This window comes from Zootoca vivipara, chromosome 16 (assembly GCF_963506605.1).
Source record: "Zootoca vivipara chromosome 16, rZooViv1.1, whole genome shotgun sequence".
NCBI lineage: Eukaryota > Metazoa > Chordata > Lepidosauria > Squamata > Lacertidae > Zootoca > Zootoca vivipara.
In genome coordinates this window covers 32,478,528-32,504,791 of record NC_083291.1, presented here as the reverse complement: position 1 = coordinate 32,504,791, position 26,264 = coordinate 32,478,528, and the positions used below count along the sequence as shown (strand labels likewise).

General features: G+C 47.3%; 1 protein-coding gene across 1 annotated transcript; it reads right to left on the bottom strand.

Moving 5' to 3' along the window:
- Nucleotides 1-1,422: 1,422 nt before the first annotated feature.
- CCDC159 (coiled-coil domain containing 159) lies at nucleotides 1,423-26,202 on the bottom strand. The gene is made up of 12 exons (XM_060268918.1): nucleotides 26,119-26,202; nucleotides 23,954-24,046; nucleotides 21,020-21,062; nucleotides 19,256-19,332; nucleotides 17,448-17,529; nucleotides 15,765-15,936; nucleotides 13,450-13,517; nucleotides 9,254-9,330; nucleotides 7,808-7,896; nucleotides 5,758-5,834; nucleotides 3,894-4,003; nucleotides 1,423-1,763 (listed from the first exon to the last, which is right to left on the bottom strand). The coding sequence occupies exons 1-11, from the start codon at nucleotides 26,152-26,154 to the stop codon at nucleotides 3,903-3,905; spliced, it is 915 nt and encodes a 304-aa protein (XP_060124901.1). The 5' UTR covers nucleotides 26,155-26,202; the 3' UTR covers nucleotides 1,423-1,763; nucleotides 3,894-3,902.
- Nucleotides 26,203-26,264: the final 62 nt, after the last annotated feature.

Here is a 26,264-nt window from a genome sequence, read left to right as displayed (position 1 = left end):
ACCTTCCCGTTGTAGCGGTTCCTATTTATCTACTTGCATTTTGACGTGCTTTCGAACTGCTAGGTTGGCAGGAGCTGGGACCAAGCAACGGGAGCTCACCCCGTCACAGGGATTCGAACCGCCGACCTTCTGATCAGCAAGCCCTAGGCTCAGTGGTTTAACCACAGCGCCACCCACAGCGCCCCCACACAAAACAAGGATTGTCTGCACTCGATGGGCCACTGCCTGATTCCAACATCTTACGTTGTTAAAGGAGAGCATTTGCTTTGAGTGCAGAAGCCCCAGGTTCCATATCTCTATATTATATTATTATTATTTTTATTATTATTATTATTATTATTATTATTATTTGAGTCTATATACTGCCCTATACCCGGAGGACTCGGGGCGGTTCACAGAAAAGATCACAACATATATAATCCGAATAAAAACAACAACCCAATAACACCACACACACACCCGGAAAAGAGCCACATTCTAAAAGGGGGTTGGATGTCAGTAAGATCAGGGGTTCCCAAACTAAGGCCCGGGGGCCGGATGTGGCCCAATCGCCTTCTAAATCCGGCCCGCGGACAGTCTGGGAATCAGCATGTTTTTACATGAGTAGAATATGTCCTTTTATTTAAAATGCATCTCTGGGTTATTTGTGGGGCATAGGAATTTGTTCATTCCCCCCCCCCAAAATATAGTCTGGCCCCCCTCAGGGCCTGAGGGACAGTGGACCGGCCCACTGCTGGAAAAGTTTCCTGACTCCTGAGTAAGATCAACCAAAGGCCTGGTTAAAAAGGGAACGTTTTTGCCTGGCACCTAAAGGTATGTAATGAAGGCGCCAGGCAAACTTCCCTGGGGAGAGCATTCCACAGACGGGGAGCCACTGCAGAGAAGGCCCCGTTCTCATGTTGCCACCCTTTGCACTTCTAGAGGAGGGTTATCTCCATGTAGGGCTAGGAGAGACTCCTACCTGAACCCCCCGAGAGCTGCTGCCTGTCAGTGCAAACAATACTGAGCTAAATGAGCCACTGGTGTGACTCAGTACCAGGAATCTTCATATGTTCCTCAGCCAACTTGCAGAGTCAGTCCTATTTCCCAGAGTAAACAAGAGGAGAAACCCACGCAAGGACGCCTTCGTGCACTGAAGGGCAGTTGCTTAATTCAGATCCTGCCTTTCCGCTGTTCAGACCAGCATGGAATGCTAAAAATAGTAAGCTGGTTTGAGCACATTTTCAATGCAAAGGCACTTAAGGAAAACAGATTACTTGACTAGCGAGTAGCCTTCTTCTTTTGCCATAGCCTTGGCTCCAGTGCCAAGAGTTCACACCACACTTAAACAATGGAAGTAGTGTCTAGTGGATGGAAAAGGCATGAGTAGGGACTAAGAGGCAGGGTTCAGGTACCCACCATTGGGGTGTGTGTGTAGCTGACCAGGTGACCCCCAGCTGCCCAACAACAAGGAGCTAGGAAAGGTCCACGGTTCAGTGGCAGATCACACACTCTGTACACCCCAGGTCCCCTAGTTCACTTTTAGGCACCTCCGGGTGGAATTGGAAAAGACCTCTGCTAACCAGTGTGCAGGTGATATTGTGTTAGACGAACCAAGGGCCTGAGACTTGCTAGAAAGGAGCTTTCTGGGTTCCTGTGCTAGTCATGTCCAGAACAACCTTCTTTCCAAGCAGCACGGTTTAATTTCATCTGCACTGTCCATAATTCAGCCCCCAGGAAGGTGCCAGTCTTTCCAGGTTCCTGAGCTGAGTCTTGCTCTATACCTAAAAGACAGGACGGGAGGTGCAGTTAGTCTGCCCGGCGCCAGAGCCTTATTCATTTCCCCCAGATGGGCAGGATATAAATAATAAATTTATATTATTATTATTATTATTATTATTATTATTATTATTATTATTATTTACAGCCCACCTTTCTTCTTCTTCTGTGTATAATTTTTATTAAATTTTCTGTTTTACACTTTGGAATATTCATTTAAACAACCTTAAAATGCCAATGGCTTCGCTTCTTCTCTTTCCATGGTTGATTTTGCAGAACATAAACCCCTGCATATTTTACATAAGCTAAACCGTTCAGTATTCCATTATTACAACCATCAAAACTTGTTTATGCTGTTGAATTTATCTTAATGCTGCCAACGTTTTCAAGTGTATACAACCCCCCCCAATATATCCAATAAAAATTTTCCAATCTCCTTTAAACGTATGTTCTTCTTGTTCTCTTATTCTATGTGTTAGGTCCATATCCCATCAGTTTAAGTTGCCGTTCTTCTTGGGTTGGGACCTCAACCCCCCACCACCACCTTTCCTCTGAGGCGCTCAAGGTAGTATACCTACCTCTCTTCCCCCTCCCTGGTTTTGCCCCATTTTATCCTCACAAACAACTCTGTAGGGTAGGTTTAGGCTGAGAGTGAGGGACTGGCCTGAGGTCACCCGGTGATCTCTTAGGTGGAGTGGGAGGGGACGGATTGCTTGTACATCCATTTACCTGTATACCTGAAGGAGTGTCTCCACCCTCATCGTTCAACCCGGACACTGAGAAGCGAAGTTACAGTGAACCAGGCAGAGGGCCTTCTCGGTAGTGGCGCCTGCCCTGTGGAATGCCCTCCCATCAGATGTCAAAGAAATAAACAACTATTTGACATTTAGAAGACATCTGAAGGCAGCCCTAGTTACAGGAAGGTAGCCGTGTTGGTCTGCCATAGCCGAAACAAAATTTTTAAAAATCCTTCCAGTAGCACCTTAGAGACCAACTAAGTTTGTTATTGGTATGAGCTTTCCTGACAGTAAGAGCTGTTCGACAGTGGAATTTGCTGCCAAGGAGTGTGGTGGAGTCTCCTTCTTTCGAGGTCTTTAAGCGGAGGCTTGACAGCCATCTGTCAGGAATGCTTTGATGGTGTTTCCTGCTCGGCAGGGGGTTGGACTGGATGACCCTTGTGGTCTCTTCCAACTCTATGATTCTATGTGTGCATGCACACTTCTTCAGATACACTGAAACAGCTAGTAGCTGTCATATTACAAAAGAATTTCAGAAATAGAGTAGAAAGAGAAGTTGCTGAATTATTACCAAACTTAAAACCATAGAGAGACCTGGTCTGAATAGAGACATTGGAGTCTTATCTCATTATACATAATAAAGCTATTCTCAGCCATCTCACCCCTTGCTTTTTCCTGTAAGACCCATTCCCACCACCCTTCTGAGTGCAGTCATACCTCGGTTTAAGTACGCTTCAGTTTGAGTACTTTCAGTTTAAGTACTCCATGGAACTGTCTGGAACGGATTAATCCACTTTCCATTACTTTCGATGGGAAAGTTCGCTTCAGGTTAAGTACGCTTCAGGTTAAGTATGGACTTCCAGAACCAATTACACTCATACTTTCGGTTAAGTACACTTCAGGTTGAGTACTCCACGGACCTGCCTGGAACGGATTAATCCACTTTCCATTACTTTCAATGGGAACGTTCGCTTCAGGTTAAGTACAGACTTCCGGAACCAATTGTGTACTGAAACCGAGGTACCACTGTAATACCCCTCCCCACCCTCTCACTATATATAAGGGTCTGGTAACTTCTGTTTCAGCGTATCTGAAGAAGTGTGCATGCACACGAAAGCTCATACCTATGACAAACTTAGTTGGTTTCTAAGGTGCTACTGGAAGGGTTTTTGTTTGTTTGTTTCGACTGAAAGCAGCCCTGTTTAAGGAAGTATTTAATGACTGATGTTTTAATGTATTTCTAATCCTTTGTTGGAAGCCAGCCAGAGTGGCTGGGGAAACCCAGCCAGATGGGTGGGGTATATTATTATTATTATTATTATTATTATTATTATTATTATTATTATTAATTTTTATGGATGAGGAGGGAGAGAGACGAGAAACAACCTGCGGACTCACCTCTGCATTCTACGAGCTGTACTCTGGGCTACTGCGGGCCTGATACAGGGCTGAGTCCGATAAAAAGGCCTCAGGCGAGCTAGATTTCCGGTGATGTCGGCTGCCCCGACCTGTAAAAAGATCCAAGAGAGCTTTTTCCTAAAGCCCTGTGCCATATAGGGCTGAGCATCTCACCGCTTGCCCCTCCCTCCCTTTCCTGGTGTCCTCAAATCAAACTAAGCAAGACCTGCCTGCTCTAGCTTTCCTTTCCTTTCCTTTTTTCACATTCCCCCACCCTTTCCACTGTTATCACCAGCAAGATCAATACACACCTGTCATGGAATTCAACAGCCGCTAGAATGATAATTGCCAAAAACTGGAAAGGGAACCATACTCCAACAAAAGGAGAATAGATAAACAAAGTTTGTGAATACCTGGAAATGGCGAAACTGACAGATTTAATACGCCAAAAATCTAAAGATGAGATCAAAAGGCAATGGGAGTGTTTAAATGAATATGTAAAGAAAGTGGACATGGGAAATAAAACATGGCCATGTTTAGAATAACTTTGCAAGATGGAAGAAAGAAAAACTTATGTGTAGATTAGTATATATACCAGATATGTGGAAATATAGGGAAAGACAGGAAATTCAACGAAGGAAATGTTAACGACTGCGTGGAAGGCGGTGGAAGCACCTGTCTCGACTGGAATTTATTTTTTGTCTAAAAACAACTTTATATATTTCTATATCTTTTCTTTGATATTCTTTCAAATACTTGAGGATTGCATCTTAATGCATGTTTTGTTATGTTTTGCTTTCTTTATTTCTTATGGTTTTTTTACATATAATGTATTTTAATGATGTGTTATCTTTGCAATAAATTTTTTTTAAAAAAGGAATTCTTCTCAATATTGATCCAGAGTAGAACTCCAAAGTATAGTTAGCGGAGTAAAAACTTAAAACACGGTGCAGGATTCCCAAAGAATAGACCAGAGACAATTGCATTTCATCCAGCAGAGCTTTACTGCCACTGAAGGCAAATGAGCATCGTGGTCACAAATCTAATACATTCAGGATTAGCGCTGTCCATAAGAAATCCAGTTAGTAAGACTAAACCTTAACACTAAGCATACTACGTACAGAACACCACACAAGAAGGAAAAGAGATAGAAAGTGAAAGTGAAACCCAGGCTCCTTCTAGCCTTTTAAAGTCAGAATGACCTTGACAGAAACCAGTTTAAGCCAGCTGTACTCAGCTTCTCTGAAGGAATACAGTGGAACCTTCGTTTACGAACACAATCCGTTCCACGGAGGTGTTTGTAAACGGAGGCATTCGCTCCCCGAAGGCGCGCGAAGCGCTGATAGAGCACTTATGCTCACGCTCACGTTGCGCAGATCGCTTCTGCACATGCACAAGCTGTGCAAAAGCGATCTGCGCATCCAACGCCGCGGAACCCGGATGTATACACTTCCGGGTCCGCGGCGTCCGTAAACGGAGGCGTTCATAAACAGAGGTAGTTGTAAACTGAGGTTCCACTGTAACCCAAACATCATGAACCTTCTGCTTGTTTCTTTCACACAAAGAAGCTTCCAGAACCCTCTTGAATTAATTAAATAGGAAAGATCTCCACACATCAGATCAATACTTTCCGCACTAAGAAATGCAAACTGCAAGCTGAAGATTCAAGTCCAAAGAATAATTCAAGAGGGTGATGCCCCCATTGGAAAGCCATGCCAGATAGGTTGTGGTCACCCAGCCCAACTTCATAGAATCGTAGAGTTGCAAGGGACCATGAGGGTCATCTAGTCCAACCCACTGCAACGCAGGAATCTTTTGTCCAACGTGCCTTCTTTCTAGTCCGGACCACTGCCCCGTAACTCACCTTTCATCCTCTGAGAGCCCCTCTTGTCACTCCAGATGCTGTTGGTGAAGGAGTTGCGCAGCGTGTTGACCGCTGACCTGTAAGGGAGATACAAGGACCTCCGTGTAGACTGCCTGCTGCTGAAATTGCAGGGCGGGAACATGACCCTCCCCTTCCTGGGTCTTCCTTCCGCTTTGGTAGCTAGTACAGGAAGTAAACTCTGCAGGCTAAACCCAGGTTCTTGATCACTGTGGTCACAAACATCTAGCTCAGGGGTTCTAAACCTTGGGGGCGAGGGTAGGCTTCAGAGGGGCCATGAACCAGGTGCAAAAAAAAACCCCGATCCCCCCATTTGCTTTCTTTCCTTTTTCTTTCTGTACCCTTGCATGCATTTTTCTGTGGTCCATGGCTTTCATCAGGTTCTCAAAGGAGTCCACGACCCCCAAACCACTGATCCAGTAGATAGTGTTGTGCAGAATTATTAAAACAGCAGAGAGTATCATTGGTTGTTCACTCTCTACCTTAGAACATATTTAGACCATCAGGTGCCACAGAAAGGCATTCGATATATCTAGAGACCCATCACATCCTGGTCATCGTTTCTTTGAGTTCCTGCCCTTGGGACGGAGATACAGAATAATGAAGGCGAGAACGAGCCATCTCAAGAACAGTTTCTTTCCTAGAGCAATTTTGGCCTTAAATGGAAACTCTGGACTTTGTCACTTTATTTATCTGTTATATTGTTCTGTATTGTATTGTGCTTATTAGTATTTTAATTTATGTGGAGTGTCCTATTTGAGTTGATATAGCAACTGAAAAAATTTGTTGTTCCCGCAAGGGGGCAAAGACAATAAAGATCTATTCTATTCTATTCTATTCTATTCTATTCTATTCTATCTAGTTGATCCCCCAGACCAAGGCAACTTCTTTACATTTTCATAGAGAGAAATCCAAGGTATGTGTTTTGTAATGTGAAAACAGTCACCGGGGCCGTCTCTAGGCCCGGGCTGGGTGGCGCAATGCGCCAGGGCGCCTGGCCACCAGGGGCGCCGAACGGCTGGTGTCCGGCTGAGTGCGGCAGCCAGGAGCTCCATGCGAGGCGGCAAAAGCGACGGCACTAGCAGCGAGTTGCAGAACCAGCGAGACTCCTGCCTAGAGTGGCAGCAGGCGCATGGTGCCACTCTAGGCAGGAGTCTCACTGATTCTGCAAGAAGAGGAGAAGAAGCTCAATGGCCACGCTCTACTGCCGCCGTGGGGGTGGGGGGGCACTGGCGGCAGCAAGACACTCCAGGCAGGAGTCTTGCTGGTTCTGCAACTCTAAAGCTGTCGCTTTTGCTGCCTCGCATGGAGCTCCTGGCTGCTGCGCTCAGCGCTGCCTGTGCCCTGGACCATGAAAGCTCCGCGGAGAGCGTGGCCAGAGCCCTCCCACCCGGCAGGTGAGTCAAAGAGGAGGAGAGCCATTCGCGCTCCAGAGCATGGGGCTCCCCCTTCGATGTCAACCTCGGCTTGCTGCCGGGCTCTAAAGACCCGGGAGCGGGATGTTCGCTGGTCTTTGAGCCAAACCGTGTGCCCCGCGTGACTGCCCGCCCTCTGTAGGGAATGTGGGGCAAGCTCAAATAGGGGGGGCGCACCGGAGGGATCTTCGCACCACAGCGCACTGGATATGCTTAAGACGGCCCTGACAGTCACATGCTTCCCTCTCTCTCTCTGATGCATGTGCCTGGAAGACAACTGAGCCTTTTGTTTCCAGATACATGTACACATTGATCCAAAATACAGGCAGATCTTTATGCCGGAATTTGGATCTGCATGTATGAAAATGTAAACGTGAGGAGCAGAGGTGGAACTTCCTGGTACAGGAAATTCAAGCCCCGTGTCTCATTGGCCTACAGAGTTTGAACAAGGTACACAACACCAAAGTCCACAAAAGTGGAAGAGGGAGGGCTGTCCTTTCTTTCACTCCTCAAGGCAGCGCACATGGGCACGAAATACAAGGGCAGGGCAGGCTGAAGCTTTAGAGAGTGTTTAGGGTGGGATTTATTGACAGGAATCCCCAAGATGATGTCCTTACCAGATATTGTTCAGCTCTTCAGTCACAGGCTTATTATCTGCAGCTTCTAAGGCATCGCCTGCTGTTCTGCCCTTCAGCTGGCCCAGGAACTAGGAAGACCAGGGAAGGAGGACACAAGTAAGGAACAAATCTGGGAGGACGGCGGCCAGCAGCTATTTGCTGCTGTCCGGTAGCAAGGAGGCAAATCTATATAAAAAAAAGGTAGTATAAACACTGACAACAGGGAAATAGTGGCTTGTGAGTGCTCCAATTGGAGAACAGCCTTTATCAAAGGCTTTGAAGACGCTCAAACTCAGGACGAAAGGGAGAAATGTGCTAAGGAGGAAGGCACATTTGGCAAACCTTCACCATGATCAAGTCCCGCCCAGAAACCTATGACCCTACTGTGGAAAGACGTGTGGATCCAGAATTGGCCTCCACAGTCACTTACGGACTCAAATGTTAAAACCGTGTTTATGGAAGACCATCTTACTGAGCTACGAGTGATCGCCAAAGAAGAGAAACTCCAAGGAGGAGCATGGATTTCTCAAGCTTATTGCCACAAGATCCATGGCCTGGATGGCCACACGTCAAACAGGACACAAGTGTTGTGTGATCTATAGGACACACACTTCACCCCCCATCAAAGTCAAAGGAGCCGGCGCTTCCCTGTTTTCCTCTTGAGCTCCTATTCATCTGGGCCAGAGATCTTTATCTTTGGGTCCCTAAGATCCTCAGAACCCCAGGTGGCCTCTTATAGCCTTGGACACTACCTCACAGATGACCAATTGAAATGAATGAACCTATGTTAATCGCAGCCGTTAATTTCTTTGAGTCTGCCCGAGCAAGTTAGTTGAACACAACCCATTAATCTACTGTTGAAGGCTGTCAGGAGTATGGGCAGGAGTCAGGCTCTGGGGCCTGTAGTGCTTTGCAGGACTGGGGCTTGCCTCAGCTTGTGCTGGAGAAGCAAGGAGTGGTCACTCAGGTGAGGCCACTCCTGGTGGCAGGAGCTGGGAGGGATAAAAGCTCAGCATTTCCCTTCAGCTCTTTGCCACAGCAACGCTATCCCTGCCTGGTTGCCTCTGACCTCTTGCTCCTTGGACCCTTGCCTTGCCGACGCCTTGCCCCTCAACCCTTGGACCTTTGCCCTGCCGACGCCTTGCTCCTTGACTCCTAGACCTTCGCCTCTGCCTTGCTCCTTGACCCTGTGACTGCCTGATGCTGGACCCTCAGCCCTGCACCTGTTCCTACTTCTACACCACCATCTTGCCTCTGGTCCTGATGTCCTCAGCCAGTGCTTCAACCACCCGTTGACCGGACCGTGACAAAGGCAATGGGGTGTGTTGCTTCCTTTGATACAGACTTCTGCAACAAACAGCACCGGCTCCTTGCAGAGGTCCCACAAACACACCCACCTCTCGACGCTGGAACTCTCAAAGAACTGAGCCAAGAGAAGCTACTCACCTTGGTGCACTTCAGCTGATTCGCCTGCATTTTCTTAATGCTGACCAGGTTCCTGGTGATATCAACCTCCTGGTCCTCTACGGTAAGAGTCCAAACACACTTGGGTCAAGATTTTGCCCTCTGCTACATTTCAACCTGTTTCTTGCCCAGCCGCTGTGCACACATGGCCTCCTCGTGCCAGCTAGGCCTCGCAAAGAGCCACAGCCGAGGCCCTTGGCTGGGAGTGGAGGCCTGAAGGGTTCTGGAGTCTGGTGCAGCAAGGAGCCCTTGTTTGCTCTCTACTACATGCAAAGAGGTCTTATCTTCCAAGTCCCGGACTGCAGAATCTGGGACCGGCAGCCGTGTGACACCGGAAGTTGCGTCGGCATAACTTCCGGTGTCGCAACGCCCATCTATGGGCACCAAAAATGGCCGCCGCCGACACCGGAAGTCGCGTCTACGCACTTCCGGTCATGCGTAGATGCGACTTTTGAAGCCGCCGGCGGCCATTTTTGTGCCCGTAGAAGGGCAAATCAGAAAGAAAAAAATGGCCGCCGGCAGGAGAAAATAACGGAGAAAAACGGGAGACGAAGTGATACGGGGGACCACCGGGAAAAGGTAAGTAAAAACGGGGGTTTCCCGGGGAAAACGGGGTACTTGGCAGCTATGGATAGAGTGCGATTAGCCCAGAGGGTCACCAATGTGCCCGTCAATGCCTCCTATGGTGCCCACCAAAGGTCTCAGCAAATAACCCCTTCAAATTCAACGATGCACAAGAGCTTGCTTGCTCTCAGCTCCTGCTTGCATTGGTTTGGCCAGGGGCGTAGGAAGATGGGGCGGTGGGGGCGGATCGCCCAAACGTGGCGCGCCCCGCCCCAAACGTGTGCCCTGCCACTGCACACAGTGCGCCCTGCCCCAAAATGTGCGCCCCACCATTGAACGTGCACCCCGCCCCGCCCCCCCAAACGTGCGCCACGTCACTGGGGGCAGCGCGTCTACTCTCCGCCCCCGGTGGCGGAGCATGAAGTTCCGCCGCTGGGCTTGGCCTCTCCTACACCAAACTTTCCCTGTTAAACATGCCCACATTTCATTTGATTCTGGGATTGGACACTCATCTTCCCGTTCATTCAGAACTGGGGAGAGGTGCAAAGAGGGGTGCAAATGATATACAATGAATTGAAAAGGATGTTCAAAATAACTTTTTTTTATTTTTTTAAAGAACCAGAAGCTTTGATTTTGGGAATTATAGGGACAGAACTACGAGATGGCTGGACAGTGTTCTTGAAGCTACAAACATGAGTTTGACCAAACTGTGGGAGGAAGTGGAAGACAGGAGTGCCTGGCGTGCTCTGGTCCATGGGGTCACAAAGAGTCGGACACGACTAAACGACTAAACAACAACAACATCAGCAAGTATGTTACTTGCCCAAAAATGGAAAGAAGAAGTCTCAGCAAAGGAAGAATGGATACAAAAACTTCTGGAATATGCAGAAATGGTGAAACGTAGCAGAGGAATAAGAAATCAAGATAACAAACTTTCTTTTTAATCAAAGAATGGAAAGGGTTTATTGAATATTTACAGATAAAGTGTAAACAGATAAAAACATTAGTAGGATTATTGCAATAACCTGCAGTTTTATAAGAGTATATATTTACAGTAGATAATTAAATGAGCAAGTTAAATGAATTTGGATATGCAGAAGGTATTAAAAATAAATTTAAGGAACCGCAGAAAGAGGGGGAAGGAAGTCAAATTTTGAAATGATAAATTGTTTGTAAAACTAAGAAAATGTATAAATTTGAAAAGTTTTTTTAAAAAAAACATTTAAAAAAACAGCTCCTCTCCGAGAGCAAATGTGGAGATGGTGGTGGCGGTTGACATAGGTATTTGGTGGTGGGGCTACATCATTTTGCATCCTTGTACAGTGGTGCCTCGCTAGACGAATTTAATTCGTTCCACGGGTCTTTTCTTATAATGAAAAATTCGTCTAGCGAATCCCATAGAAATGCATTGATATTTTTTTTGAATTTTCGATTTGCTAGACGAATTTTTCGTAAAATGAATTCGTCTAGCGAGGCAACCTCCGCTCGAAAAATCCTTTCGTTAAGCGGAAATTTCATTAAGCAGGGCATTCGTTAAGCGAGGCACCACTGTATCTTTTCCTGCTTTTAAAGGTGGCAAGCCATTTCGGGATGGGCTCCCCACAGCTCTTCCTCAGAATTCCCAAAATTCCTGCCAGCTGGACCCCGCTAGCTTAGCCCTCCTCTAGAAAGCAAAACAGCCATATCAAGGGCCATCTCAAAGGAGGGGAGGCAGGCCTACCTGAATCTTTATACACATATATGAGAACCTAGTAGACAACATGGGATTTGTGTCATTCAAATCAACCTAGTTTCCCCCTTTGTTAAAGTCTCTGGTGGTTTAACAGTGATCCTCAGACTTAGGAAATACAGTTCCAACCAAGGAAGAGTGGCAGATAAAATTAATGAACTATGATGAATTGGCAAATCTTACAAGAAGAATTAGGAGTCAGGAAGAATCAAACTTTAATAAAGAATGGGGGGTGTATATAATGTATTAGGAAAAACTATTGTAAACAACGACATTTATTAGTAGGTTTGACAGAAAACTTGTATTAAAATTTGAAGTATGAATAAGGACTTGTAATATTTTGAGTTAGTGATGAAATGCAGAATGAAAATTAAAATATAAGGATCTATAAAAAGGGGGGGAGGGAAGTCAAAGGGAAAATGATGTTCGTATTTTGTTTCTTTTTCGTTGTTATTGGTTGTAAAATTGAAAATGCAAAAATAATTTTAAAAAATAAAAGAACAGCCTTCTCAGATCCAGGATTGAATTTGTTCTAACATGCTGTGGGGGACCCACATCTTAATGACTCCCCCGACACCCCTTTTGGAGGGCGATTATGCTGCTATTGCAACCTACCTTAGGTAGCAAAGAGATGGGACACACCCAACTCCCACCCTCCTTGATCATTGGCTGGGGCTGAAGGGAGTTGGATCTCAAACCCATCCTTGCCCTAGCGAATCCTGACTTGAAGGTGGAAGGGTTTGTGAGACAGTGCCAAGAGTCTCAATGTCTGGGGTCTCGACATTGGTCACAATTCTCCTAAGGAAACCTGAGATATGTAGAACTTGGGGGGGGAGACACCTCCTGCAAGGGGAACAATTAATTTAAAAACCACACTCCAAAGGTCAGCTGCTGATGTTACAAAATCAAACGGAAGACAGGCGAATGAGAGAGTTCACCACTGAGGACGAGACGAGATTAAGCAAGAGTGTTAAATTAAAGGAAATCTTTCTAATTAACAAGAGCAGCTCGGCGATAGAACAAGTCGCTCTGGGAGGCTGGGAAAGTCTCCTTCCTCCAAGATTTTTAAAGCAAAGGTTGCAAAAGGTTCAGGAAAAGCTTTTAAGTCTATAAAATATTCAGCTGTAGGAGGGAGAGTTGGGCTGGCTGATGGCAACTGAATGAACACATGTGGACTTGGGAGATTTTAATTCTATTACCCTAGTTGAGTGGAAGGCCAAACACCCTTCCCCCTCTATATCCCTGAAGGTATAAACCAGGTAGCCCAGCAGACAGAGTTATGCTTGAGTCCAAAGCCATTCACATTTGCCATCCGCTCAGATATAGGATAACGGAGGATATAGGAGGATAAGGGAGGGTCTGCTGTTGAGGAAGATTCAGGATGGCTTGAGTTTGCAGGACGTAAGAGAGGGTAATGAATGCTGGCTGGAGTCAGGTAAAGAGCCCCCAAAAGGGGCTTTTCTCATCTCTCCTCCTCTCAGCAGCGTAGCGAGACGCTGCAACACCCGGGGTGGCAAATTGCCGTGCACCCGGGGGGGGCACATGTGTCGTTACGTGGTGGGGTATCGCCACGCGCCTCCAACGCGCCGAGCAGGCTTTTTACCTGGAGTTTGGAGCTGGAGGCGCGCGGCTTTGGAGGCACGGGGGGGCGATACCCCGCCATGTAAACGACGCATGCTCCCCCCCGACTTCAAAGCCGCGTGCCTCCAACTCCAAACTCCAAAAGCCCACTCGGCGCGGCTGAAAGACTTGGACTGGCAGAATGATCAGAATGATCGGAATTCCTTCCAACATGGCTGGAGAGGCACCCACTGCATGTTGGGAGAGGGGGCACGCTCCGGGTTCTGCAAAGGACACAAGGAAAGTGAGCGGAGCAGCTACGTACTCAGTTTCTGATGAATGCGCCGCAGTTCACCCTGGACAGCTTCCAGCTCCTCCCAAAGGAACTTCTTGCTGCAGGTTGAAGGAAGGCGGGTGGGGAGGGGGGGGGAGAAAAGAAATAAGGGGAAACTTCAAAAATGGAGACTCACTGGGAAATTGCACCGGCTCCTGGGCAAGGCAGCAACACTCGCTTTAAGCACACTGTCCCTGCTGTTTGGTCTATTGAAGGTCTCCAACATGGCGCACGACACTTGTTCTGGGACTACAGCTTCCATCAATTTCAGCCACTACCGGCATAGTCAAGGATTATGGCCGTTGTAGTCCAACATCTAGATCAGGCATGTCAAACCTGCGGCCCTCCAGATGTTTTGGACTACAATTCCCATCTTCCCCAACCACTGGTCCTGCTAGCTAGGGATCATGGGAGTTGTAGGCCAAAACATCTGGAGGGCCGCAGGTTTGACATGCCTGCAGAGCATACCGCCTTGTTTACGTCTGGGTTAAGATCATCCACCAAGCTCCTTCCACTCCAACCTGTCACCTAAGCCTGCTTAGATGTGCCAATGGGTCTATGGAGACCCAGGTCAGCCAGGGGTGCCCTTGATCAAGTCTTCCTCCCAGTATTTATTTATTTTTATTTATTTTTTTTATTGAATTTATATACCACCCTATACCTGGAGGTCTCAGGGTGGTTCGTAGAAAAGATCACAATCTATAAAATCAAAATAAAAACAATAACCCAATAACACACACACACCCCAAAAGAGCCACATTTTAAAAGGGCCTAGGGCAGTGATGGGCAACGTTTTGAGCTTGGTGTGTCAAAATTTGCCAAAAAACCGAGCATAACTCGGGTGGTGTGTCACTTTGAGAAAAAACCCATACTTTCCCGATACAGTGGTACCTCGGTTTATGAACACAATTGGTTCCGGAAGTCTGTTCATAAACTGAAGCGTTCATAAACTGAAGCGAACTTTCCCATTGAAAGTAATGGAAAATGGATTAATCTGTTCCAGATGGTCCGCGGGGTACTTAAACTGAAGCGTTCATAAACTGAAGCAAACTTTCCCATTGAAAGTAATGGAAAGTGGATTAATCCGTTCCAGATGGGTCCGCGGAGTACTTAAACTGAAGCGTTCATAAACTGAAGCATGGGTGTAATTGGTTCCGGAAGTCTGTTCATAAACTGAAGCGTTCATAAACTGAAGTGAACTTTCCCATTGAAAGTAATGGGAATTGAATTAATCCGTTCCAGATGGGTCCGCGGCGTTCATAAACCGAAAATTCATAAACCGAGGTATTCATAAACCAAGGTTCCACTGTATTTATAGTTTAAATAACAAAAATGTATAATTGTAATACATAACTGTATTTAATAAACCAAAAACCAATTATTTAACCTAACCTAACCAAAAAACCCTTTTTTTATCACAAAGTGCCCAGACTTGTTGAGCTTTTGGGGGGGAGCTGCTGACCAAAGTTTTGGAGGTTTTTGGGGGAGGTCCAAAAGTTGCTTTGCTTTTTTGGGGGGCGTACCCCAAAGCTGCTGCGCTTCTTTTTTGGGGGGGGGGGGGAGAACAGAAATAAATGGAACTAGCACACAGCATCGACATAGTCTGCCAAAGCGCAAAAAAAAAAACCAGCACAGAGTGGGTTAAAAAACCAATCTCTGGCTACCAGCAGCAGCAACAAAAAAGGAACCGGGTTTTAAAAGCGGGGACAAGCTGTAGCGTGATGAGGAGGGGTAGAATAAATTGGGGGGGGAGGACAACAAAAGCGTGAATGGGTCGATGGGGCATGTGCCAGCAGTGAGGGCTCTGTGTGTCACATCTGACACGCGTGTCATAGGTTCGCCATCACTGGCATAGGATGTCAATCTGGTCAGCCAAAGGCCTGGTTAGAAAGGAACATTTTTGCCTGGTACCTAAAGGTGTATAATGAAGGTGCCAGGCGAGCTTCCCTGGGGAGATCATTGCACAGACGGGGAGCCACTGCAGAGAAGGCCCGTTCTCGTGTTGCCACCCTTTGCACCTCTCGAGGAGGAGGCACACGAAGGAGAGCCACAGAAGAAGATCTGAGGGTCCAGGTAGGTTCATATGGAAAGAGGCGGTACCTTGAAGTATTGCGGTCCTGAGCTGTTTAAGGCTTTATAGGTCAAAAACAGCACTTTGAATTGGACCCGGAAACTAATTGGTAGCCAGTGCAGTCAGACCAGGATCGGATATGCATGAGATACTGCATTAAGGACTGTGAAGTATGATCTCGCGCTCCACCTAACAGCCCCTTCCCTCTTCTCTTGCCCCTTGTGTTTTCTCCCACCTCTCGAGGACCTCTTGCGACAGGTTCTCCATGGAGCTTTCCTTCTCGATCATGGATCCATGGAGTCCTTGTACCTCTCTGGTCATGACTTTCCATACATCCTGGATCCTTCTCTGGATGAGGCTATCAAACATCTCCCCAGGAGGTGAACGGGCAACAAACTGCACCTCCTCTGGACAGGAAGAGACAAAGGAGTCATTGGAGCAGAGCTTTCCAAGACCTTTTGGCCTGCACTAATCTGAGGAGGTGGCAGGTATTCTGCACACCTTTGATCGCACTGCGCAAATGTGGGGTTTCGCATCAGGTGCAGAACTTAGTCTGCCAACATTCTTGGCTTTTGCTTTTTTAAATTATTGGGTTTCTTGTCCTCATGGCTATGGAGAGAAGCTTGAAAATAGATTGGTCTTGCTAGGAGAGCTGAGCAGGGTGGACTTCAGGAGGCTACAAAGTTCTTTGTCCCTCCCACTAAAAGTGGAAGAATGGATGCGGACTAGAAGAATTTGGCCTTTCGTGGTGCAGCATTCCAGGTTTCCCTTTTAACAGAGATGGGTAATTAACTTACAAAATCAGTATCAACTGGCTACGTAGAATTGTGAAGAATACCCAACTCATTAGCACACACTGCAACACAGAGCATGACCTGCGATTAACATGGGACATTGTGATAAGTTAGGTAAAGGTAAAGGGACCCCTGACCATTAAGTCCAGTCATGGATGACTCTGGGGTTGCGGCGCTCATCTCGCTTTATTGGCCGAGGGAGCCGGTGTACAGCTTCCGGGTCATGTGGCCAGCATGACTAAGCTGCTTCTGGCGAACCGGAGCAGCGCACGGAAACGCCGTTTACCTTCCCGCCGGAGTGGTACCTATTTATCTACTTGCACTTTGAAGTGCTTTCGAACTGCTAGGTTGGCAGGATCTGGGACCAAGCAATGGGAGCTCACCCCGTCGCGGGGATTCGAACCGCCGACCTTCTGATCGGCAAGCCCTAGGCTCTGTGGTTTAACCCACAGCGCCACGCGCGTCATGTGATAAAGTTACTTACTAAAGTCTTAGTTGTGATAAGACTTGGGATCCTAAAGAAAACTGCACTAGGATTTTTTTCCAGACGGAGTCACACTGAAATGAATGGAAATTGCGATCCGATTCACTTCTGCGGTGTTTCTGTAGAGTGTCTGCAGGAGGGGGTGACCGGGTGTCTTATTTCTTCATAGCCACCAGGACCAGACACATTAAGACACCAGGCTCCATGGAGAATTTTGAACACACGGAACCCCCAAATATGATCATCATTCCTCCCCTGCACAGGTACGTGATGTCCCCTTTGGAGCTATACTAAATACTGAGCAGACCACATTCTGCAGGGCCAGCGTGGTGTAGTGGTTAAGAGCGGTAGACTCGTAATCTGGGGAACCGGGTTCGCGTCTCTGCTCCTCCACATGCAGCTGCTGGGTGACCTTGGGCTAGTCACACTTCTCTGAAGTCTCTCATCCCCACTCACCTCACAGAGTGTTTGTTGTGGGGGAGGAAGGGAAAGGAGAATGTTAGCCGCTTTGAGACTCCTTCGGGTAGTGATAAAGCGGGATATCAAATCCAAACTCTTCTTCTTCTTCTTAAGCAGCACCTATGCATTTTAAAGCCAATCTCCAGATTGGCTGGTGCTTACGAGTCTCCACAATCCTTACCTTCCAGCTCCTTGATCCGGCCTTGTTGATGGTTGCTCTCTTGCTCCAACAAGGTGATTGAGTGGCTCAATGCCTGGAAAGCCTGGCAGGAAAACATGGCACAGACGCGGTTAATGCACACAGCCACTGCCTTTGTGTAGTAGTAGTAGTAGTAATATTTCATTCATACCCCACCCATCTGGCTGGGTTGCCCAAGCCACTCTGGGCAGCTTCCAAGACATAAAAAGATTAATAAAACCAATCTGATCCAATATAAAAATCACAATAACTTTAAAATAAACAAAATCAAACATCAGCAAATAATAATTAAACAGTTCAACCACAATAAAGAATTACCAATCTATAATCAATAGAAGAAACAGCAGATCACAATGCGTAAAATACCACAAAACCATGTAAAAGGATCAAATTGAGAAACAAAGAAGCACAATTTATAAAACTATTTTTTTATATATAAAAAAAATTCCTGAACTCCTCTCTTCCCTCCTCCTCCTGCTGCTGCTGTTCTCAAAGTCATAGTCTGGGAAAGGCTAGGTGGGGCAAGGCAGGTGGTAACGCCATTGCCTGATGAGGAACAAAAAGTCTCTCTCCTCTGTGTTAGGGTACCAGAGAGGGGGAGGGCAGAGGCTGCAGACTGGAAGGCAGCACTGGATGACTGGCATAAACACATGGTCCTCTTATACAGGGCAGTCTCGAGCAGGTCAGGCGCCCTGGCGCTGAGGGGCGGAGATTGCTCCGGCGCCCCCGCAGGGCGCAGCACGTCTTCCGCGCGGCTTTGCCGCGCAGCACCCTGCCTACCAGCCCGGCGCCCTGCCACCCCACACCACCGGAATTCTACCTAGAGCCGGCCCTGCTCTTACAGTCAAAGTCCCTGACTTCACCACAGAGCAGAGAGAGAGCTCTTGTGAGTTTCCCGGAGGTTATCTGGTAACATCAACAACAACTATTATTATTACCGTATTATTATTATTATTATTATTATTATTATTATTATACTCCACCCATCCGGCTGGGTTTTCCCAGCCACTCTGGACGGCCTACAGCACATAAAAATTTGCAAAACATTAGACATTAATAACTTCCCTTCAGATGTCTTCTAAAAGCCAGGTAGTTGTTTATTTCCTTGACATCTGACGGGAGGGCATTCCACAGGGTGGGCACCACTACTGAGAAGGCCCTCTGCCTGGTTCCCCGTAACCTCACTTCTCGCAGTGAGGGAACCACCAGAAGGCCCTCAGAGCTGGACCTCAGTGTCAGGGCTGAACGATGGGGGTGGAGACGCTCCTTCAGGTATACTGGGCTGAGGCCGTTTAGGGCTTTAAAGGTCAGCACCAACACTTTGAATTGTGCTTGGAAATGTACTGGAAGCCAATGTAGGTCTTTCAGGACCGGTGTTATGTGGTCTCAGCGGCCACTCCCAGTCACCAGTCTAGCTGCCGCATTCTGGATCAGTTGTAGTTTCCGAGTCACCTTCAAAGGAAGCCCCACGTAGAGCATATTGCAATATTCCAAGCTGTTGGCCTTGTTAGATACATTTCCAATATTAACTGTGCTGGAATAATGTGGGAACAGTCCCAGGTTAAATTCTTCCATGTCTTCAAGTAGGGCTGGGAATGTTCTTTGCCTGAAACCCTAAAGATTACCCACCTGTTGCTGTAGGCAATGCTAAGCTCTATGGACCAATTGTCTGACTCCTTTCCTTTCTACTAAGCCAAAGCTTCCCAACTCCAATGGTAAAATGCTCAGTGCTTTCCCAAATGTACCTGGATCAGAAACGAGCATCTTCCACAGCCTTACCAAGACCTTACCTTGGTTTGAGCATGCAGCTGAGCTTTGATAAGATCCACTTCGTTTTTTATCATCATCTGGGATTCTGGGATCATCACTGCAAGAGAAAGGCAACAGCTATACATAAGAAACCCCAGGGGTGGAATTCAACTTCTGAAGCTCAGGCTGAAGATCAGGAAGCCCAATTCTCTCTCTTTTATATAAACTTATTTATTTGGTTTTCCAGATTAAAATTTTACAATGACATCTCCAACATACTGTAGGAACATTTATATAACACAGTGGTACCTCGACTTACGAAGGTTTCGACTTACGAAGTCCGCTAACCCGGAAGTATTTTCGTTGCGTGTGCGTTCTGTGCATGTGCAGAAGCGGCGTGCGCGGTTTACGCATGCGCGAAATGGACGCTTCGACTTACGAAGTTTTCGACTTCCGAAGAGCGCCGCGGAACGGATCACCTTTGTAAGTCGAGGTACCACTGTACTGTATATAATATAGCAGAGTTAAACGATTCCTTGTTTGAGTTTACACAGCAGCAGGTGGATTGCTAACTCGTTTGAGTCCTTTTAATAATTATGCCTTCTACCTTCCTGCCTTCTTGCCTTGTCCCTCTTAAAGAAAAATACACATGAATCTGAATGATAATAACATAAACTACTTTACTGTCAGATTCATTGAGTAGATACTTAGGTTACATAACATATAAACTATATACTAGATATTACGTAAAGGTAAAGGGGCCCCTAAACATCAGGTCCAGTCGTGTCCGACTCTGGGGTTGCGGCGCTCATCTCGCTCTATAGGCCGAGGGAGCCGGCGTTTGTCCGCAGACAGCTTCCGGGTCATGTGGCCAGCATGACAAAGCTGCTTCTGGCGAACCAGAGCAGCGCACGGAAACGCCGTTTACCTTCCCGCCGGAGCGGTCCCTATTTATCTACTTGCACTTTGATGTGCTTTCGAACTGCTAGGTGGGCAGGAGCTAGGACCGAGCAACAGGAGCTCACCCCATTGCAGGGATTCAAACTGCCGACCTTTTGATCAGCAAGCCCTAGGCTCTGTGGTTTAACCCACAGCGCCACCTGGGTCCCTATAGCGCCACCTAATATACTAGATATTAGTGAGTCCTAAAGAGACTCCATCAGAGCATTTACTACTTAACACTCCCATCAGCAGCAGACCAACCGACCAATTGACAAAACTGACTGTCACATAGAGGCAATTAGTCCTCTCTTAGAATGTTGGATTTGACTGACATATCCCATACATACAACATAAGAACGAAATTCCAAAGAATCTCCTGGACTTCCCTCCTCCCCTTTGCGGGTCCTATTGTTAATCATTTCCTCCTGAATCTTTTATAATAATCCAAATCTTTGTATGCAAAATTCACTATTAAACTACAAATGTTATTCCAATCTTACAAACAATTTTAGCTGTGGTTTTTAAGATAAATTATAAATTTCCCCCATTCCTTATTAAAAATTTCGTCTTCCTGATTTCCGATTCTTCCCGTCATTTTAGCCATTTCGGCATAATCCATCAACTTAATCTGCCATTCTTCTCTGTTAGGGACTTGATCTTCTTTATCTTCCATTGGAAGCCCGATTCTCATTGCAGCTGGAGCCTGGGACTGCAAACCAGAAAGTGTTGGTCCAGCTCTGCTGTTTTCCATGCTTCCTTCCAGATCACCTCCAAGCGGGAGAGACACTTGGCCTTTCCACATTTATCCCCATCACCAATCAACTAAGTTTCTGCAAGGTCAGAAGGCAAAGAACATCACTTACAAGTTGGCTTCATAGTAGCTATCTCAAGCTGGGTCTGGGCATGCTGCATAAAGGAGAAAACAACAACACCATCAGCCTCATTCCAATAAGCTAACTGTTTTAAAATGGTTCGCATGAACTCAAGATAACCTGGTGGAAGCATGAGGGGTGGAATCAGATGACTTGGCACCCAGTGTGAGCAGAGGATTTTCTCTGAAGTTCTGCCAGCAAAGGTACCTCGATTATACAGTGGAACCTCGGTTTAACTTTATGAACACCTCGGATTACAAATTTTCGGTTTACGAACGCCGCGGACCCATCTGGAACGGATTAATTCACTTTCCATTACTTTCAATGGGAAAGTTCGCTTCAGTTTATGAACACTTCAGTTTATGAACAGAATTCCGGAACCAATTACACCCATGCTTCGGGTTAAGTACGCTTCAGGTTGAGTACTCCGCGGACCCGTCTGGAACGGATTAATCCACTTTCCATTACTTTCAATGGGAAAGTTCGCTTCAGTTTATGAACGCTTCAGTTTATGAACAGACTTCCGGAACCAATTGTGTTCATAAATCGAGGTACCACTGTACAGGATTCTTAACTGATAAGTCGTGCAGTTGTTATCCCTCCATTCATATGCAATGTGTGGGGTGGAGGCAATAGGACTACATACATTAAACCCGCTCTCCCAACATTAATAGGCAGTCCAGCTCTGCCCTTCTGACAGCCACACATTCGAACAAATCATCAGGCAGGAGAGACTGTGTGAATATCCTCTCTACTCAGTCAATAGCCTTCTGCATCCTAGATTCCCGGTGAGTGGAAAGCTCGAGCTTTATTCGAGCTTTAGAGGTGGGATTCTGCAAATCATACCCAACTCAATAAATAACCCTGAAGATCACGTAAAATTTTTATTAGTTGATGCCAATCCACAGGTTTCCCAAGTGGTAGCGGTCTATGTGATGAAGGCCATGAAAGCTAGGGAAAGATTATTGGTGGACAAGGAAAAGACCCCTTATCGTTGTCTCCATAATCCGTTCTTATTGTATTTTCTTTTCTTTTATGGGATGAAGTCATTGCTAAGGTTATATGTAATGAATTTTAACATTATTATGTAGATATTTGTGTAAAGGCTTAGTCCTCACAATAAACTTTGTTGTTGTTGTTGTTGTTGTTGTTAGAGTGGAAAGCTTGTGTGTGGACGGCTGTGTATAACCGCAGATGGAGGGAACTTGAGGAAGTCCCCTCATACAATGTTAAAAGAAAAGGATTGTGCATTTGGATTTCTGTGTTCTTTTTTTATTGTTATGTTATTGTGTTTTATTGTGTTTTATTGTGATTTAATTGTGTTTTATTGTGTTGTTTGTTTCTGTTGTTTTTTGTTGTAAAACCAATAAAAATTATTAAAAAAACAAAAACAAAACAAAACCAGTTTGAAGTCCATATCATTATACTGATTTCATGATTTTTGATCTGGCAATATATCATGGTGTGTGTGTGTGCGCGTGCACGCTGTGCAAAAAAACCACAATGTGGGGGAAACCATGAAGCCAACCAATGCTTCTCTCGATTTCTGCAGCTCGTGCTAACTGTGTTGGCTCAGCTCTCCCCTGCCTCATGCAGGGGAGCAGCAAATCACAAGAACAGGCACCGGCAAAAATCAGGATGCAGGAAAAACTGAGAGGCCAGCCAATGCCTCTACATAGCTCCATCATTATTTTGGACATCATGATATATCAATATATCATGATGTTTAGCTGGTGGTATATCACAATGTTGAAAACCAGATATCACCTGGCCCTCGTATGTGTATGTGTGTGCATCAGAATTGCTCCAGCTACCTACCCCGCTGCAATGCCAGCATACCTATTGCGTAGGGTCACCACTGGCGGAGGAAGAGGAGTGCGGGGGGGGGAGCGCACCGCCCCCGGCAGCGCAATCCCGGTGGGTGCCATCGTGGCTGCTCCCCCGCCTGCGCTGGGCATCACGCCCCCGCAGGCGGCGTGCCAAGCTCCCAGGGTGCGCACCAGCCCCGCTCCTGCCTGCTCTCCGCCCCCCCAAGTGCCGGAGCATGAAGCTCTCCCACTGAGCACCCCCCCAGTGGTCACATGTCCAACATCGGTAATTTGGGTAGTACAGCTTGGTGGGTGCCAACCTGCCTCCCTCTCACACACGTGTCAGGGATAACCAGAAGAGGCTTGCCTGCCCACCCGCAATGCCAGGACTGCAGCAAGAAAATTCAAGCTGGCAATTCAAGTCCCCTTCAAGCCAGATACTCAAGAGTCTGGGCTACAGTTGTGGCTTGTGGGTCACTTGTAGCTTTGGCAGGCTCTCTATTTAAGCAACCCCCACCAAGGAGCCAGGATTCATAGAATCATAGAGTTGGAAGAGATCACAAGAAGAAAAGAACACGAGATGAGCCTGTTGGATCCAGCCAAGAGCTCCCTCTAGCCCAGCATCCTGTTCTCGCATGGGCCAACCAAATGCTTGTGGGGAGCGCATAAGCAGGACATGGGTCCAACTGCCCTCTCCCTCCCTGTGGCTCCACGCAGCGGATACTCAGAGGCATTCTGCCTCCGACAGCATTATGTTAGGCTGATTGAGACTTGTCAGAATCCCTTTCTAGATCATAGAATCAAAGAGTTGGAAGAGACCACAAGGGCCATCCAGTCCACCCCCCTGCCAAGCAGGAAACACCATCAAAGCATTCCTGACAGATGGCTGTGAAGCCTCCGCTTGAAGACCTCCAAAGAAGGAGACTCCACCACACTCCTTGGCAGCAAATCCCACTGTCGAACAGCTCTTACTGTCAGGAAGTTCTTCCTAATGTTTAGGTGGAATCTCCTTTCTTGTAGCTTGAATCCATTGCTCTGGGATTGCCACTCCCGACCTTCCTTTAGCAGAACACAAGCACTTTCTGCCACCCTCTTGTAGCCCACCCACGGCACTTACCATTGGCAATGTGCTGCCTGCCCGAGACAGGCACCAGTTAGGAGAGAGGTCTCGGCACTTATCATCGTGGGAAACTGACGTCAACAATGGCTCCTGGGAGAGAAGGAGGCAGAGTCTACATTTGATTTGGCAGGAGGGTCAGAAAGGGGAGGCCCAGACCAATCACCTTGGGCAGAACGCTGGGGCCTGAGCGGTGGATGAGACCCTATAGTGCCCCAGTCTCTTGGTTTCCAAGCCCCTGGACTGGAGGTGTGAAAACTTGCCGCTAGATGGTGATCCATTCCCAGAGCCTACAACTGAATATCAGCTTCAGCCAAAGCAAAGTCTGGAGAAGAGAATCTCCTGCACAGTTGCCTTAATATAAGCACACGTAGAAGGGCTTAAGAGTTTAAATCATTTTAGAGAAAGGCTTATTCAGAGAAAGAAATATCCCACTGAGCTATTTGAGTGATTCCTCCTCCTCTTTTTGCATACAGGCCTGACTGGGTGGAGGTTGTGTGCATGAAATTAAGTATAAATAGGCAGCTATGGCAATAAATATATATTTTAAAAATTGTATAAGTTGTATCTTATCTTTCGATGTGCATTGTGATGTTTTATGCACTGTGAGTTGCTGTTATTTTTATTGATTACAGTCAGGGGCAGAGCAAGTGGGGGCGGGGGGGGTCCGCCCCGGGCACTGCCCTGGAGGGGGTGTCACTTGGGGCCGCGCCCCCGGCCCTCGCCTCTGCACGGCAGCCTCAAAAAAAAGGGGGAAGCTGCAGGTGCGTCAGCCAAGCGATTGGGCGCCACGCGGGTGCCTGCTGGAGGGGGGTGGCACTCGGGGCCGCGCCCCTGCCCCGCAATCAGCACCTGAGCCTGGATGCTCCATTTAGAAGTTGCGGGGGGACACGATCCCCCTCTACGTAGCACGCATGTGCAGCGGGATGCTGCACATGCGTGCTAGGTAGAGGGGGATCGCGCCCCCCCCACGACTTCAAAATGGAGCCAAAACGAAGCGTCCAGGCTCCAGGTAGATAGCCCACTGGTGCGACGGGTGCGCTGCGCCAGTGGGCTATCTACCTGGAGCCTGGACGCTCCGTTTAGTTTTGAAGTCGCAGGGAAGTTGCGATCCCCCTCTACGTAGCAACGCATGAGTCATTACGTAGCGACGCCGTGCCCCCCGGGGGCATGGCAATTTGACTCCCCGGGTGTCGCAGCACCTCACTATGCCCCTGATTACAGTTTAGAACAGTGTTTCCCAAAGGGGGCGGATCACCATTTGCCCTGATGTATCGCTAAACAGCGATTTCCCCCTCAAAAGCATGAGTCAAGCAGAGAACTGCACGCAGTCCCTTTTTTCTAGGCACACAAGACTTCAGACTTGCTTCTTAAAACCACCTGAGACAGGCAAGGAGGCAGCAGCTGCCTTGGTCAGGCGGCCTCTTCCAACCAGCAGCAGATTCCTTTGGGGGGGGTGTATAATTTGTATTAAGTTTTTCCATTTTCCATTTTAGACAACCTTAAAATATCAGTGACTTCCCTTCTCCTCCTTCCATGGCTCAACTTGCATGCCATAGATCCCGGCATATTTTACATAAACTAAACCATTCAGTAATCCATTGTGACATCCATCAAAACATATTTACACCGTTGAACTTATCTTCATGCTGCCAGCGTTTTCAAATGTACACAATTATGTCCCATATATTCAACAAACATTTTCCAATCTTCTTTACACGTATGTTCTTCTTGTCTTCTTATTCTATAAATTACCGTAAATCCGCCAGCTGTGCCTACTCCATCAGTTTAAGTTGCCATTCTTCTTCAGTGGGGACCTCGCTCGTTTTCCATTTTTGGGCTAACAAAACATGGGCGCAGTACTGCCATACATAAATAGCCTTTTTTTTTTACACCTGGGAATTTCCATCTGAATTATCCCTAACGAAAAGGACTCTGGTTTTTTTTTGGAAAGTACTTCCCCAAAAAGATACTTTTCCAACAACCAGCAGCTTCCATGGCTGGCCTAGTGCCTGGGGTGGACGTGATACTCGGACCTTCGGGAGGAGAGCGCCCCTTGATCTTCTGCCCCCCCCCCAGGTATCCTGCGCCCGGGCGGATGCTATTTTCTCCCACCCCACCCCCAGCCTCGCCCCCCCTACAGGGACCATCTCCCCCTCTTTTACCGTCGCGGACAACACCACCTCCTCTCTCGAGTCCATCACTCGGCTCTGCCCCGAGCGCCCCCCACTTGCCCTGCCGGGCGCAGACAGGAGCCTGAGCGCATCCCGTCGGAGCCCGCACGCCGCCTCCCTGTGTGTAACAAAGGGGC